The sequence below is a fragment of the Apodemus sylvaticus genome, chromosome 19, assembly GCF_947179515.1.
Source record: "Apodemus sylvaticus chromosome 19, mApoSyl1.1, whole genome shotgun sequence".
NCBI classification, from domain to species: Eukaryota; Metazoa; Chordata; class Mammalia; order Rodentia; family Muridae; genus Apodemus; species Apodemus sylvaticus.
Window position 1 is genome coordinate 12,487,764 of NC_067490.1, and position 15,243 is coordinate 12,503,006.

The 15,243-nt window shown below is 50.9% G+C and overlaps 1 protein-coding gene across 1 annotated transcript in view; it reads right to left on the reverse strand.

Annotated features, from left to right (window-relative positions):
• Bcr (BCR activator of RhoGEF and GTPase) overlaps positions 1–15,243 on the reverse strand; it is a 129,682-nt gene that overhangs the window by 13,239 nt on the left and 101,200 nt on the right. The window contains exons 11-16 of the mRNA XM_052163220.1: positions 13,381–13,500; positions 12,513–12,588; positions 10,920–11,024; positions 10,410–10,484; positions 6,650–6,747; positions 4,336–4,467 (exon numbers count right to left, since the gene is read on the reverse strand). Coding sequence (XP_052019180.1) covers positions 4,336–4,467; positions 6,650–6,747; positions 10,410–10,484; positions 10,920–11,024; positions 12,513–12,588; positions 13,381–13,500 — 606 coding nt within the window. The remainder of the gene's footprint in view (positions 1–4,335; positions 4,468–6,649; positions 6,748–10,409; positions 10,485–10,919; positions 11,025–12,512; positions 12,589–13,380; positions 13,501–15,243) is intronic.

Genomic DNA, 15,243 nt, shown 5'->3' on the forward strand with positions numbered 1-15,243 from the left:
AATTCACTATGTGGTTGTGACTAGCTGTGGATTTTTTTCCCTATCTACCTCCAAAGTGCTGGATTACAGGTGTGCCCCCCCACCCCCATCTTTGATATTTAGTTGGGTTGTCTCCAGGTAATGTCTGCTCACATGACCTTCTTTCAGACAAAAAAAAAATCCCATTGGGCTGCTCGAGCCAGAACCCTCTTCACACAAGACATTTCCTCTTATTAATCTCCACCCACTGACCCTTGCCCTGCTTCTTGGCTGTAAATTCCCACTGGCCTTTGCTGTATCTGGAGTTGAGCCCTGTCCTATACGACGGTGTCTCTTCCCTCTTGGAAGTGTCCTGAGTATATCTGTCTTTGCTGCCTTCATTGCTTTCTGGCACCAGAAAATTCTCTTCTCTTAGCTAGGCTGTCGCGGTGCGTTCACACGGCCTGACAGAAAAACAAATGCATCAGGAAACATTTTGTTGAGACGGTGGCATCAGAGCAAGGAGGTTTCCAAGAAGCTTGGTTTGATAAGCTAGCTCTGTTCACTTCCACTGGGACCCCTCGATTTCTCGTGGTAGTACTTAGAGGCCCTGGTTCAAATCCAACCGTTCCCAAGAGTCAAGGTGAGAATTCAAGTCCTTTAAGTCAACAACTAGTGGCACCTGAATTTCTTTTTTCTTTTTAATAGATTCATTTATTACATGTAAGGATACTGTAGATGTCTTCAGACGCTCCAGAAGAGGGCGCCAGACCTCATTACAGATGGTTGAGAGCCACCAAGTGGTTGCTGGGATTTGATCTCAGGACCTTCGGAAGAGCAGTCAGTGCTCTTAACCACTGAGGCACCTCTCCAGCCCCGGACCTGAATTTCTCTTTGCTAACTTGATAAACCCACACAGAGGCCAGACACCCAGTCTGTTGGCATTCTCGTAATCACCCTTGTATAGAAGTGAGTACTGGTTTTTCCTCCAGCTCCTACTCCCAGAAAAAAGACTCAGACTCAAAAAATATATTTACAACTACCATGGGCATAGAGCTAGGCTCTTCTCTCACTAGATAGAACTTAAAATATTCCATTTACTCTAGCCTATATTTTGCCAGATGGCTGGTTACCTGGGCTCGGCATCACACATACATCTAGCTTGTCATATCTTCCCGTGGAATCTCCCCACCTCTCTCTCTCCCAGAATTCTTTCTCCTCCTGAGGTCCTGCCTTCTATTTCCTGACTAAGCTACAGGCCATAGGCTTTATAATTGACAGTCGAGGCAGCCATACAATACACAAGATGTTCTCTCTACACCCTCGAGTGAGCTGGGTAACTGAGGCTTCAAGAGGGGAATCAGGACCTGGGGTGTGTATGAAGAATGCTTGGGTTGTGGGCAGATGCCTAGGGGTTGAGGTAGAGTAATGGATGCTGGTGCTAACCAGTCACAGACAGCACTGCTTACCAGAGGACGACCTGAAGCACCTGGGAAAGTGTTTCCTAATGCCAAATGAGCGCTCTCCAAGACCTGCTGCAGCTGGATGTAAGAGCGCATGCATGATCCCAGCTACTAAGGAGGCTGAAGCAGTTGGCCTGTCTGTGAGTTCAAGGCTCACCTAGGCAAATCAATAAGACTGTTTCCAACTAAAATAAGAAGGCACGGGGGCCAGTAGGTCAGTGGCAGAATGTATGCTCAACAGTGCAAGGTCCTGGGTTCAGTACTCCCTTCTATAAAAGGCCTACTGTGAGCATGGGGGCGGGGGAAGCACGTGTTACAGTCTGGATGTGCACATCCCTCAGTGTGACAGTCTGGAGAAAGTGGGCGCTTTCAGAGGTGGGGCCTAGTGTGAGGTTCTAAAGCCACTAAAGGAGGTGTTTTGGGGAAGGGAAAGCCCTCACAAGACACCTGAGGTCTGGGTTGGCAGTGTAGACAAGTTTCGAGATCAAGCCTGAGTCCCCAAACTGCTCCCTGGATTCCGGTTTCAAGATACAACCTCACCTTTCTGAATCATTACCAATACCAATATGACGGTCTTCTCAGCTCCAAAGCCGAGCTGAATGAAACCTTTCTTCTTAGGGATCAACTTCAAGAATTTTGTCATGCTGTGGAAAAACTGGCCAATACGGCCCAGAACAAGGGCCTGCATCATGTCAATCTGTAACTGCAGATCTGTAACTGCCACTTGGTAGATGTGCAAACACTACGTTCTGTGAGCTGGGCACGGTGGCACACGCCTTTGGTTTCGGCACTTGGGAGTCAAAAGTGAGTCAGGCATGGCAGCACACGCCTTAAGTTCTAGCAATCAGGAGGCAAAAGCAGGTGGATCTCTAAGTTCGAGACCAGCTTGGTCTACAGAGTGAGTTCTAGGACAGTCAGGGCTACAAGGAGAAATCCTGTCTCAAAAGACCCAAACCAAACCAAGCAAACAACATCCTCCCACCCTGACGATGATGAAGACGACCACCACCCCAAAGATCAATACTAGGGCTAGAGAAACAGCTCAATGGTTGAAATCACCTACTGCTTTTGCAGAGGACCCAGGGTCAGTTTGTATCCCCAACACTGCAGCTCAGAGCCACTCAAATTCCAGGGGACAGGGATCCCTTTTCTGCCCCCCTCAGGACCAGACACACATGTAGGACACAGACATACATGCAGGCAAAACATGCATTGGTACATAAGATATTTAAAAAAAAAAATCTAGCCAGCAGAGGGAGGCAGATCTCTGTAAGTTCAAGACCAGCCTAGTCTACAGAGTGAGCTTCAGGATAGGCAGGGCTACACAGAGAGAGACTCTGTCTTGAAAAACCAAACCAAACCAATCTGAGAACTTCCTTGACATCCAAGGACTGTGTGGTTGCTCTGTGGCTGGCTCAGTACAAAGCCTGCAAGAGCTGGTGGTGGCAGCAGGACAGGGCACAGACAGGATGTCTAGAGGATCATTCTTGTTTTCCAGTCTGCTCATCATGTACGGTAATCCCTTGAGACCCGAACGTCCCCCACCCCCACTTCCACCCCCCAGTTCCTGAACATAAATCAGGCAGTCGCCTGCATCTCTAAGGACACTGGCCAGGTAGGGGACAGAGATTTTCTAATCTGAGTGAAGGGAACGTGGGTTCTCTTCTCGACGCAAGAACTGATTTAGGGGAGCTCACCTTTCCCCTCCTCACCCCGGCACTGTTTTCTCACAGGGTGAACTTTACGTCCTGTCCCTGGGGAAGGAAGCTGGTCCCTGTGGGTGTGGACTGAGCCCTCACAGGTGTCTGGGATGTCCTTTCTCCTCTGAGTGGCCTCACATGAAGATAGAAAGTTGAGGCAGTACATAAGGCCTGACTCACCCTCCCAGGTCAGATAGAAGTGTCTGGGCTGTGTGTAGCGAGATGCACTGTAAGGATGGTGAGAAAAGAGGCAGGAGAATCGCCTGGGAGCTCACAGCCCAGCAGCAGGAACAAAAGACTCTGCTTCAAGGTGAAAGGAGATGTCCTATGGCCTCTGTAAGCCAACTGTGGTATGCTGTGCTCGCCCATTAAATAAATAGTTAGATAGATAGATAGATAGATAGATAGATAGATAGATAGATAGATAGATAACTGACCCTAGAAAGAACTAGACTGTTAAAAAAAAAAGCAATAGGTACTAGAACTTTTTATTTTTGAAACAGGATTTCTCTATGTAGTCCAGCCTGGCCTTGAGAGACACACCAGAGAGACCACAGCTGTGTGCCGCACAGATGGCGGCAATCCAGATGTTCTCCTAGCTACTCCTGTAGAACTGTTAAGCAAAGCCATGAGAAACTCCGAGTAGTGGGCCAGCTCCTGTCTGCCAGGAAACAGTGAGCCTTGGCGATGCTTCTAGGCTGTATAGAGTTTCAAAGGGACTGGGGACCCAAATGGCCCTTCCTGAGGGCTGGGAGCCCTGCGCCAGGCCTATAAAGGCTCATTCTCTCGGCCTACCTAAGGGCCCTCCTAGGCTAACTCTGGGGGACCTGTGTGTACGCTGTTCAGGAGAGCAGCTGGAAACTGGGTCTATGCCCCAGACAGAAAATGAGCAGGCTCTGGACTCCTGCTTTTCCAAAGGGAGATGGTTTTATAACCAATTTTAGCCCATGGCACCACCTAACCATCTGCTGTGAGCTTCTAGTGTGCACATAGAGAAGCTATGGCTTCAGCTGCAAGGACAAGTTTGACAAAGATATATACATATTTGTGATTTAGGAACAAGACAGGAATCACAGACAGAGAGAAAGAAAAGACCCGTGACAGGGCTGGCCACCCACTCCATCCCGAGAGTTAGGCCATTTCAGCAGCTTCAAGTGGGAGAGGCCATGGAACATCTGGGTGGGGTGGGGTGGGGTGGGGCAGGGCGGGCTCACCTGGACCTGGCCTTTCCCCATGAGCTTGTCTGCGCTCTCGCCATCCTCCTTCGTCATCTTCATCTTGTTGTAACACTTTTCGTAACATAGAATCCGCAGGGTCTGGGAGCCTTCTAGCTCTATCTCAAACTCCTGTGGTTCCCCAAAAGAAAGGAAGTTACCCATGAACAAACAGGTCCAATCAAGTACAAGTCAGTCCAATGTCATGTCTGAACCACCGCTCAACAGCAAATGGTGGCCCTCATTTGGTCCTGGGACCTTCATTAGCATCCCCGTTGGCATCCCTGTCCCTATACTGTGGGTCTCTGACCGGATGTTTCTGGAAGCTTTTAAACCCCCTCAAACCTATTTCAAACTTGGCATACCAGCGCCTAACTCGGAAGAATAGTCTGGATGCCAACAGCACTGGGTGATTATTAGAGAAGGATATTTGGTAAGTTTGGAAGGCTGTGGCATAACAGAAGATACAAGTCACCGTTTATTTGTGAAAATCCAGAGTATACATCTCACATCAGCGGCAGCCTCTGGGTGACGCGGGCTTTATTGATGCAGGCAAATTACATCATATAGGATTTCAACAATGGGAAATACGTGTGAGTTCCTACCCTTTCTCTTAAATCTGCTGTGAACTTAAGACTGAAGATGAAATCGGGATTAGGGTCACAATTCAGTGTTTACAAGTACAAGCTCCGGCTTCAGTAAATTCTATTTTAAAATAAACTGTAATCCATGGATAGGCAGGACAGAAGGCATTGGAACGATCCCTTGAGCTTTGCCTGCTGCTTAACGTGGAGATAACTTGCTCCTCTATCAACCTTCTAAGCCCCCAATAAATTCTGCATTTTCTATTGGTCCTCATGCTTGCGTGGCTTGACTTGGGCAGAGCAGCTCTTTCTGGGAAGCTGTGTCAGGAGTATGTGAATTCCCTGGATGACCCGCATGTACACACCAGATAACCCTGACCTCTCAAGGCCTCTCTAGAACTTTGGAATGATGAGTCCTACCTGGACCTTTCGCAACCTACCTAGAATCCATCTCTGTTGCCTCTGTGAAGGTCGCAATTCCCCACCTCCCTTGTTTTCTTTCTTTCTTTTCTTTTTTTCTTTATTTTTTGGTTTTTTTGGATTTGGTCTTGTCTAGACAGGCTCTCTCTGTATAGCCCTGGCTGTCCTGGAACTCACTCTGTAAACCAGGCTGGCCTCGAACTCAGAAATCCGCCTGCCTCTGCCTCCCAGAGTGCTGGGATTACAGGCATGCGCCACCACTGCCCGCCTCCTACCTTGCTTTCTGAAATGCCTCCTACAATGGGTCTCATGTAGCTTCTTTTTTTTTAAGATGGAGCTGACGTCACTTACTATGTAGCCCAGTCTAGTCTTGAAGGCTTAGGCAATTCTCCTGCCTCTACCTTCATGTACCGGAACTACAATGTATCACCAAGCAAGCCTCCTATGGCTTCCTCCTGCTAGTCGTAGCTTATATTTGGCCTTTTGTGCTGAGATGTCCAAAGAGGTAACTACCAGGCCCTTGCATCCTTGTCCTATTTAGACAACATGTGTAATGACAGATGATGTGGGATGCTACACGGTAAGGTCTGGGATCCGGTCCCAGTCACACCGCTAGAGACACAGTCAAGGTAGATTAGACCGAGCTGCCTGGCGCTCTGCTTTGGGCAAGGGTTGGGAGGCAGTCCTGTAGCTTGGCTGTTCGGACTAAACAAAGGTTCTTTAAAAAGACCGATAGTGAGCCAGGCACGAGGATGTCACGCACGCACGCTGCCTCCATAGATCATTCCACTCCCAAGAGCCAAGGTCAGGGGAGTACAGACAGCAGACTACACAAACCTGGTGTCTCAAGACAAACTCACAGGGCCCTTGGAAACAATCAGGAAGGTCCAGGGGGCCAGGCCTACAGACCTGACAAACAGGGACTAAGGACTTTCTCTGGAAAACCAGAATAGCCACATGAGCTCATTCATTCCAGCTTCCGAGGAAAAATGAAGACAGGACCCTAACAATATACAACAGGCTCTAGCAGGATGCCAGAGTCCTTCTCAAGTATTCTCTTCAAACACTTCTCTGGAAAAACAGGTTCCTTCTCTGTGCTGGGGTGGGCGGGTAAGACTCTCAGGAACACAGAGATAAGATCTCTTGGCTCTAACACACACCTTCCCCTACCCTCACTCACCTCCCACCCCCAAGCTCTAGGAGATTCCAGGAATGCTGGCAACCATGTGGCTTTCCTTCGGGGAAGCCCTTAGGGAGCCCCTGGAGATTAAGAGCTGTGGAAAACATCCTGTTGGAAGCGGCCTCCTCACCTCATTCCAGTTCGGCTCAGTCGTGTCCCTGTAGACTCGAGTCTTCGCTTTATTCACAAAATATCCAAAGGAATCCACCTCCAGGGTGCAGTACAGATCTGTGAGAAAGAGGCAGAGAGAATGTGACTCATTTCTACACTGCCAGCTTCTTCCTAAGAGCAGGTGCTAGCTACAAAAGCAGGAGACAAGGGGCTGTCCTCCGTAAAATAACCCAAACACGGGCTGGCACAAACCCAGTCCCTCATGCAATACCCTTGGCCCTGCCAGAGGAGTTGGGCAACAGTACTTCTAAAAATATCCACTCACTCAGCAACTGGCTGTTAAAGGCCCTTCAGTGACAGGGAGCCTGTGCTGGGTGACAGGGAACCTGTGCTGGGTGACAGGGAACCTGTGCTGGGTGACAGGGAACCTGTGCTGGGTGACAGGGAACCTGTGCTGGGTGACAGGGAGGACGGGGCCAGACGCCCTGGCAGCCAGGGTGGGGTGAGAGGCCACAGCAGATGTCCCCCATCCCAGAAACTGGAGACTCAGGAGAAGCTTCCATGATCTGAGCAGCACCTGACATGAATGTCACCACGTGGCGTTAGTGCACAGGAAGTTCCACACCAGTGTGGGCGGGCACAGGAGGAAAAGGAGGCACCTGCCTGGCGGTGTGTGTGATCCGACCAACTCTAAGTGGCAAAGAATGGGCGGGAGGGAGTTCTGCAGTTTAGAAAAAACCCAGATGAGGAGCAAGGGAGGACTTGAAGGCTAATGACATTTGATGCACAGGGCAAGGGGACAGTATAGTGGAACAGGACAGCTACCTACGACAGTGCCAAGAGTTCAGACAGATTGAGACACTGATGGAGGATGGCATCTGGCTGACAGCAAAGACTCACAACGTGGACCAGAGGCTGCAAGTAACTAGGTTTGGCTTGGGAATGTTAAGTTTAAAGAGTACGACATCACGCAGAAAAGTACCACACGAAGTCAGGAGCGGTAAGTCAGAGTTGGGGCATCATCTTCCTGTTACTGGATGAGCCCTGGGGGAAGGTCTGGCAAGGGGGGAAGATGCTCACGGAATATCCATCTGGTTAATCTGAGCAACTTACTGCGTATAGCTATCCTTTGCAAACAAACCACTGTGAGAGATTATTGCAGCTGAGATGCAAAGACCTACCCTAAATGAGGGGATACCTTGGGTGATACCTTTCAACAGACTGACTAAAGACAGAAAGCAAGCTAGAGTAAGCATTCACCGTTCGCTGCTTCCTGACTGGATACAATGGAACCAGCCGTCTCAAGCTCTGCCTTCATGACTTCTGCGCTGTGAAGGACCATGAGCCAAGATAAACCCTTCTCCCCTTAAGCTGCATTTGTCGGGATGTTTGTCACAACAACCAGAAGAGTAACTAATACAAGAAAGTACTAGCATGAATGATGGTCAGGGGTGGGGTAGCGGCAGTGGGAGTATGTACGTATGTGTGTTTCTGTAACAGGTCTGATAGTGGTTCTGGAAATTTGGGTTAGGAATGCCTTTGAATGCTGTGAGCAGTTCAGTAAGTCATTCTGGTGGGAGTTAGGAGGACCAGAAGACCCAGAGAAATTAGAGAGTGAAAACGTGACTGCAATTGTTAAAGACAAACCTTGTGTTTGAATTGGGACAAAAAGAAAGGTGCCCTGAGGTAAAGCAGGGCCCATGCAACCAATGTAAAAATGCAAATTCATTTGAAAGGAGACATTCTAAACTAAGTGTGGGGGTTGGAATATGCTTGACCCATGGGAAGTGGCACTATGAGGGGGTGTGGCCTTGCAGGAGTAGGTGTGGCCTTACTGGAGGAAGTGTGTCACTGTGAGGGTGGGTGTTGAGGTCCTAAGGTTAAACTCCATCCAGCGTGGAAGAGATTCTCTTCCTGGCTTCCTTTGAATCAAGATGTAGAACTCTTGGCTTCTCTAGCAGTAAGTCTGTCTAGAAGCTGCCATGATCCTTAACATGATAACAATGGATTGAACCTCTGAAACTATAAGCCAGCCTCAATTAAATGTTGTCTTTTATAAGAGTTGCCTTGGTCATGGTGTCTCTTCAGAACAATGAAACCCTAACTAAGAACACTAGGAGTGCTGCCAAAAGGTTCCCTGCTCCTGAAAATCAACTGCCCTGTTTCCCCGGGGTCAGTGCACAGAAGCTGAGGGAAGCAACTGTGGTGCAAGGGGGGCAGGCTCCAAGCCAAGTTGGCAGCAGAACTTGGCAGTATTGTCTTCAAGGTACTGGAAAAGTATTGTCTTTTACTCTATAAAAGCTATAAGACAGAGGGGATCATGGGATCTTGCACAACGGTTCCAGGGAGCCACACAATGCACGACAGAGTTGTAGTGTCTTCAAGGAGGCCCCAGGAGGCCAATGGGTAAAGCCATGAGGGATAAAGCCCAAGCTGCAATGGAGACCCAGCATGCTGAAGTTGCCAGGACCACGGATAGCTGCCAAGGAAAGCAGCAGGTGCAGGGGTGGTTCTGGCCCAAGGGAGGGGCTGCATGCTGCAGAACAGGGCAGGGGAGAGGCCACCCAATCCTTTTGGAGTTCAGACAGTTCCATCATGAGTCCCAGATACTGATCGATTTAGCCGCGGGATTTAGTGTTTGCCCTGCTGAATTTTACTGTTGCTTTATCCCTTCATCCCTTGCTATGCCTCCGCCCCGCCCCCTTCTTGCCTTATACTAAGGTAATGTTTATTCTGTGCTACTGCAGGTTGGAAACATGTAACATGTCTTTGTTTTATAGCAGATTGGCTAAGATGAGACTTGAGCCGTTTAAGCAGTGTTGAAGTTGGAAAACACTATGGGGAGTGCGGGAAGTTGAGAGCTGATGGACTTCACATCTGAGGCTATGCAGGCACGGAGCTGAAGGTTACGGCTTCACTGTGATATCTGGGTGTCAAGTTGACAAAATATGGAATCTCAATAGCTAATCTTGATCATCAATAGGATGGGAATTAGAATCACCAAGGGGAAAAAATTCTCGGGGCATGACTGTGAGAAAATTATCTAAGGGCAGAGGTGAGAAGAGGCACCCTGAACACCTATGAACTAAATCAAAAGGACAAGGTGAGCTGAGCACTGGCCTCTGCTTCCTGAGTGTGGCTACAATGTGATCACATCCCTATGTGACGGACCATAGGACCTGTAACTGTGAAACACAAACTTTCCTTAAGTTGTTGTTGCATTTTGTAGTACTTTGTATTTTTCAGTATTTTTTTTTAAATTGTATCTTGTAGCATTTGTCAAAGCACTTGCCTTTCAGTCTCCTACATGGGTCTAAGAGCTTGAAGGGGAGCTGGGCTAGGAGATCAGCGTGGCCACCCTCAGAAAGCTAGAGCAGCTAGCTGGGAGGAAGGGGTATTCTCTTGTCCACGCAACACAACAGCTGATGATGGGGTTGTGGAGCAGGAGATCAGGCTTCCTGGCATCTTGCTGTGTGCTATCAGGCTTTGAGCTCAAATTCCAGACCTAATAATTAAAAGACCTGCCAGCAGGTGGCAGCTCATGCATTGAGGATCTGAGACAGATCTGTGTGGGGAGGGGCAGGGGGGGGGGGGAAGCAGAGGAAAACAATCCCATTCCCAGCAGGCTTCAACCAGCATGGACCCTCAAAGAACGGCACCCCTGGAGGACATCTGACTGGCTTCCCTGGGCTGCCCAGGCCTCCTGCCCTTCCTGGAGGACAATCCTTCTCCACTGAAGCTTGCTCACAGCGCCCACCCCCCCTCCCTCAGCTACTCACTTGAGCTCTGCTTAAACCCGGTGGCCGAGTGGACAATGACATGCAGGAAGCCGTAGAGTCCAGGAGACTCATCATCTGTGCAAGAGACCAAAGATGTCAACCTTCTGCCTCCCCAGGATGAGGGCGAGGCTGATCCAGCACCGGGCATGTGGTCTCATCGTCTGAGTATGTGCCCGCTGTGGATTCTGCGTTTAGAATCTGAGGATCTAGTTGGCTTCAAAGCACAGGCAAAGGAGCGACCAAAACACAGCTCCAGAGCAAGGAAAAGGGGGTCGGGGTGACGTGGGCAGACCCCTGTGTGGCACGAATGCAATGCCTGGTGGGACTCAATGGGTTAGCTTAGGTTTACATCCACCGTGCTGATCGTGTGTTACAAGTCTATGGCTAGGGGGACAAAAGCCATGGTCAGTCACTTCGACTACTGCCCAGCAATAGCTTCAAGGGGGGGGGGAACCTGCTCCTGGCCGGATGCCCAGGAACCCAGCCCAACACCATGAAGCCCCGCCCTACCTTCTTTGTTGATGGTCAGTGGAATGTGGTGAACAGTCTGAAGTTTTACACATGAGTTGGTCAGCATTTGTAGCTCCACAGATGTCAGAGAGAAACTTTTGAAACCTGAGGAGGCGAAGCGGGTATGGAGACAGGCCAGTTTGTGTTGGTCCTCTCCCAAGGCCTCCACAACACAAGTGTGGGGGAGGATTAGCAGGGACCCCACTGCGGCTTGATGGCTCCCAGTTGAAATGCAGGTTTAGTGCCAGAGCAAGATGAAGCCCCCCCCCCCCCACACACACACACACACACAGAGCCCAGGCTCCAGAAAGGATTGCCAATACTGCTTACAAACTCATGTTCACAAGCACTGACCTGCCACCAAGTGCAGGACCAGTCAGCCTGGATCCATCACCATGGTGGGTCTCCCCAGACAGGTATCAGGGTTGCTCTGTCCTCTACTCTGCTAAGGTGGGTTTGTGTGTGTGTGTCTCTCTCTCTCAGGTGACAAAAGAGTTTTTCCTGGGTGCACCTCTGGGCAGGGGCAGATGCTGCCATTCTGGCAATGGTTTGGATCTCCATGTTAAGACACAGCCCTGGCAGGAGCCCCTTGGTCTCTTCCAGCCACAGAAGCACTGACAGGAAGAGGAATTCTTAGCTCAGCAAAGGCATAAATGATGAGTCGTAGAGATAAGAACTCAGGATGGGTCAGAGGCATGCAGGGCCCACAGCTGCATCTGCAGAAACTGAATCCTAACTCCAACTTCAACAGGGGCTGCTCAAGCACTACGGAACAAGCAGGCCCCAGAGGACAGTTCTTAGTAATGGGGAGCTGGGCGGCTGCAGCCCAAGGTTTTAGGGTGAGGTCTACCACTCTACTCCCAACACTGTACCAGGACCCAAAGAACAGATGACAATTCCAGAAACAGATAAAGCCACTAAGAGGAGGGATTGATTGCCTAGAGAGGGAAGGGGGCATTCCAGGGAGGACTAAGTGTCTAGTCTTGAGGTTAGCCAGGTAGAGGACAGTGGACCGACAAGTGTGGTTCCTTAGGTGGGTCCAGCCAAAGGCTGCTCCCGCCTCACTGCCCACAGTGGGAGGGCAATGGAGCCCCAGGGGAGGAGCTGGTGAACAGAGGAGGCCCAAGGAGACAGGAGATCATGCCACAGAGGCCTGCTTGGGACAGGTGAGAGGGGAAGGTGTGTGAACCTGTGCGAGGGACAGCTGGCAAGGATGAGAGATTTGGGACAGTCTAGGGAAGGAATCTCAGTTCAAAGGGCAGGAGGGGTGGGAGAGCACACAGGGGCGGGGGAGCTGATGTGCTTGCAGATTTAGGCGGGGCTCCATACATTTGCCCAGGGACTTTATTCTGGAAAGAATAGCAGAGCAGAGAAACAAGGAGAAGGGAGGAAAGGAGAGGAGAGGGGAGGGGAGGATAGGATAGGGGAGGGGAGGGGAGGAGAGGAGAGGGGAGGGGAGGGGAGGGGAGGGGAGGGGAGGGGAGGGGAGGGGAGGGGAGGGGAGGGGAGGAGCTAGAACATTAACAATGGCCCTCAGAGAAGTCATCCAGCCCCGAATGCAGAAGGCCGGTTCCCGGTACAGGGCAAACTCACATTTCTTCTGCTGCTCCCGGATGCTCTCTCTCCACTCCGCTCGCTCGTAGTCCGAGGAAATAAGGAATGTGTAACTCTGTGAGGAGTGGAAAGAAGAGCACATCCCAGTTATCTCCAGTCTGGCTGGATCAATACTGGGAGAACCCAGAGGGCAGTCCGAGACACAGCAGCTGGCTCAGTCCAGGTGTGCACACGGCCCAGCCGACCGTTCTGCACGCTCTACCGGACTGACTGTACTCTGGGGCCATGGGATCCAAATATAGTGCGGTCTGTGCCCAGCACAAGCCTTACTTGAAATGTCTGGGTCCGGGGATGACTCTGGCAGAGGGGGTGCAGCTTGGGGATATGGAGGAGTTACGAGGTAGTTCTTTAAGGTGAGGGCTGAAGGCCATCCAGCCCCGTATCCAATCCATAAGAAGACAAGACGGAATAAGGGTCTGCATCGTCTGTCTTGCCTGCCATGTGCTAAAGAACAGATCATCCTATGTGTTCACAAGCACATGGCGCTATAGAGGGAGAGGCTCAGGCTATGTAGAGCACCAGACTGGAAGAGAAGGCCAACGACCCAGGAGGTCCCCAGGTAGAGCTCTCATGCTCAAGGTCACATTTGCAAACATGGGCACGCTGCCCACCCTGTCCCCTCCCTGAAGCCCTTGCCACTTCCCAGCTGTAGGAGCTGAATCGGCTGCTAACGGAGACGGCCTATAAGCCCAAAGCACCATCAGAGGGATGTGTGCCCGCACGGGGCATGTGACATGCTGTGGTGATCGCTTTCGGAATGGGGCTGCTCCCCTGTGCCGACGAACAGCTGCTGCAAAGGCATATGTGAGCTGCTGGGTGAGTGTGGGCCACAGCTGCCGCCACTCACCTTGCCGTTGCGACTGTGAACCCGGAAGGCCATGCTGGGGGACATTAAGAGCAGCAGTGACTCCTGCTCCGACAGCTTCTTCCTCAGCCTCTCCATGACCTTGCTGCCCTTGTTGGCTCTCTGTGGAGAGAGAACGGCCCTGCCTTTTCATCCGGAACCACTGCTGCCACCGCCTGCTCCCCCTCGGTTGAGGCCCACTACTTTCCACCCTTAACCCCAGGTCATCTAACACAGAAATCCATCTGCCAGCTCAGTGCAGCCCAGGACCTTCCTTGGCCGTTGCTGGTGACCCTTAGAGAATGTGATGCGCCTTTTCCCTAGGGTTGAGCCCGGGGACAAACAGGGGATGTGCTCGTGTAAGCCCTTCCTGAAGGAGTCAGGCCTTCTCATAAAAGCAGGGGTGAGGCCTTCAGCTTTTAAAAAACCTGGACAATATTCAGGGGTGACTAAGACCTAGGGACCCTCTACCTGCTCCCTGACTTGTCACATTTAATATCAGGCCCCCGGATGCTGGGTGGGGAGGAGAGGGTCCTAGAACATTAAGACAAACATCACCACGGCTGTCCTGGCTGGTGTTGTGTGTCAACTTGACTCAAGCTTACGTTATCACAGAGAAAGGAGCCTCCCTTGAGGAAGTGCCTCCATGAGATCCAGCTGTAAGGCATTTTCTCAATTAGTGATCAAGGTGGGAGGGCCCCTTGTGGGTGGAGCCATCCCTGGGCTGGTGTTCTTGGGTTCTATAAGAAAGCAAGCTGAGCAAGCCAGGGGAAGCAAGCCAGTAAGAAACATCCCTCCATGGCCTCTGCATCAGCTGCAGCTTCCTGACCTGCTTGAGTTCCAGTCCTGACTTTCTTTGGTGAACAGCAACGTGGAAGTGTAAGCTCAATAAATCCTTTCCTCCCCAGCTTGCTTCTTGGTCATGATGTTTGTGCAGGAATAGAAACCCTGACTAAGACAAATAAAAAGCTCTCCTTGTCCTGAGCTGTGTGGAACCTTCCTGAAGCCACTATACCCTGGGAAGAAGACCATGGCCTCTCATAAGCCCAACCCCAATTCCCAGAGTAAGAGCAGGACGTGGGATGGAAACGCACATCAGCAGGCAGCAGAGCCCAGTAACCCTGAGGACCCACAGTGGCTCTGCTCGGAGACACTCCACTACAGAGGCCATGAATAAATGCCCGATTATCCACTGTGGTCTTGGGCCGCCCTCTCTGAAGCTACAGGGTTTTGCTACATGCTGTTAAATGTGCTACGCTTGCAGTGTGGCAATCTAGGAAGGGGCACACAGGCTGCAGAGGATCTGTCCTGCTGCATCCACCTCACCAGGGATCCAGAGAGTGTCCCTGAGCTGAGGCCAATCTTCTGATGATGCAGCTCATTTGTGGCTAACGCCAGGTCCTACTGTGGCCTGGATGAACCCCAGACTCTAGGGGCTCTCATTCTCACTCCTTACACTTCTAAAACGTCTGAAAGTTTTCCAGAAAAAAAAAAAGTCAGGGGCCTGCAATCCAAAGCAGCTAGAGGGGCCGTTCTCCAGTCTCACAGCCCAGACAGCCTCAGCAGGACTCCACTAAACGATTACACACATCTCCCTGGAGACTGCCTGAGCGCCTGCATGGCAAATCCCCAAAGCTCCGGAGACAAGGACTTAGAGGTGTGACAGCACGAGGCCACATCCTGGATGGCCCTCTCCTGCCTCAGAGACCGTGCTCTCTGATCTTCCTCTTAGGCATAGCATTCAAACACTTACATGCGAAACTAAATCAACCCATACCCCAATCGTTACCCACTGCTTGGTGTACAAGGCGAAACGGCACACACATCTGAAGTTCTGACTATGGAGGAGGCTGGTCAGAGGATACT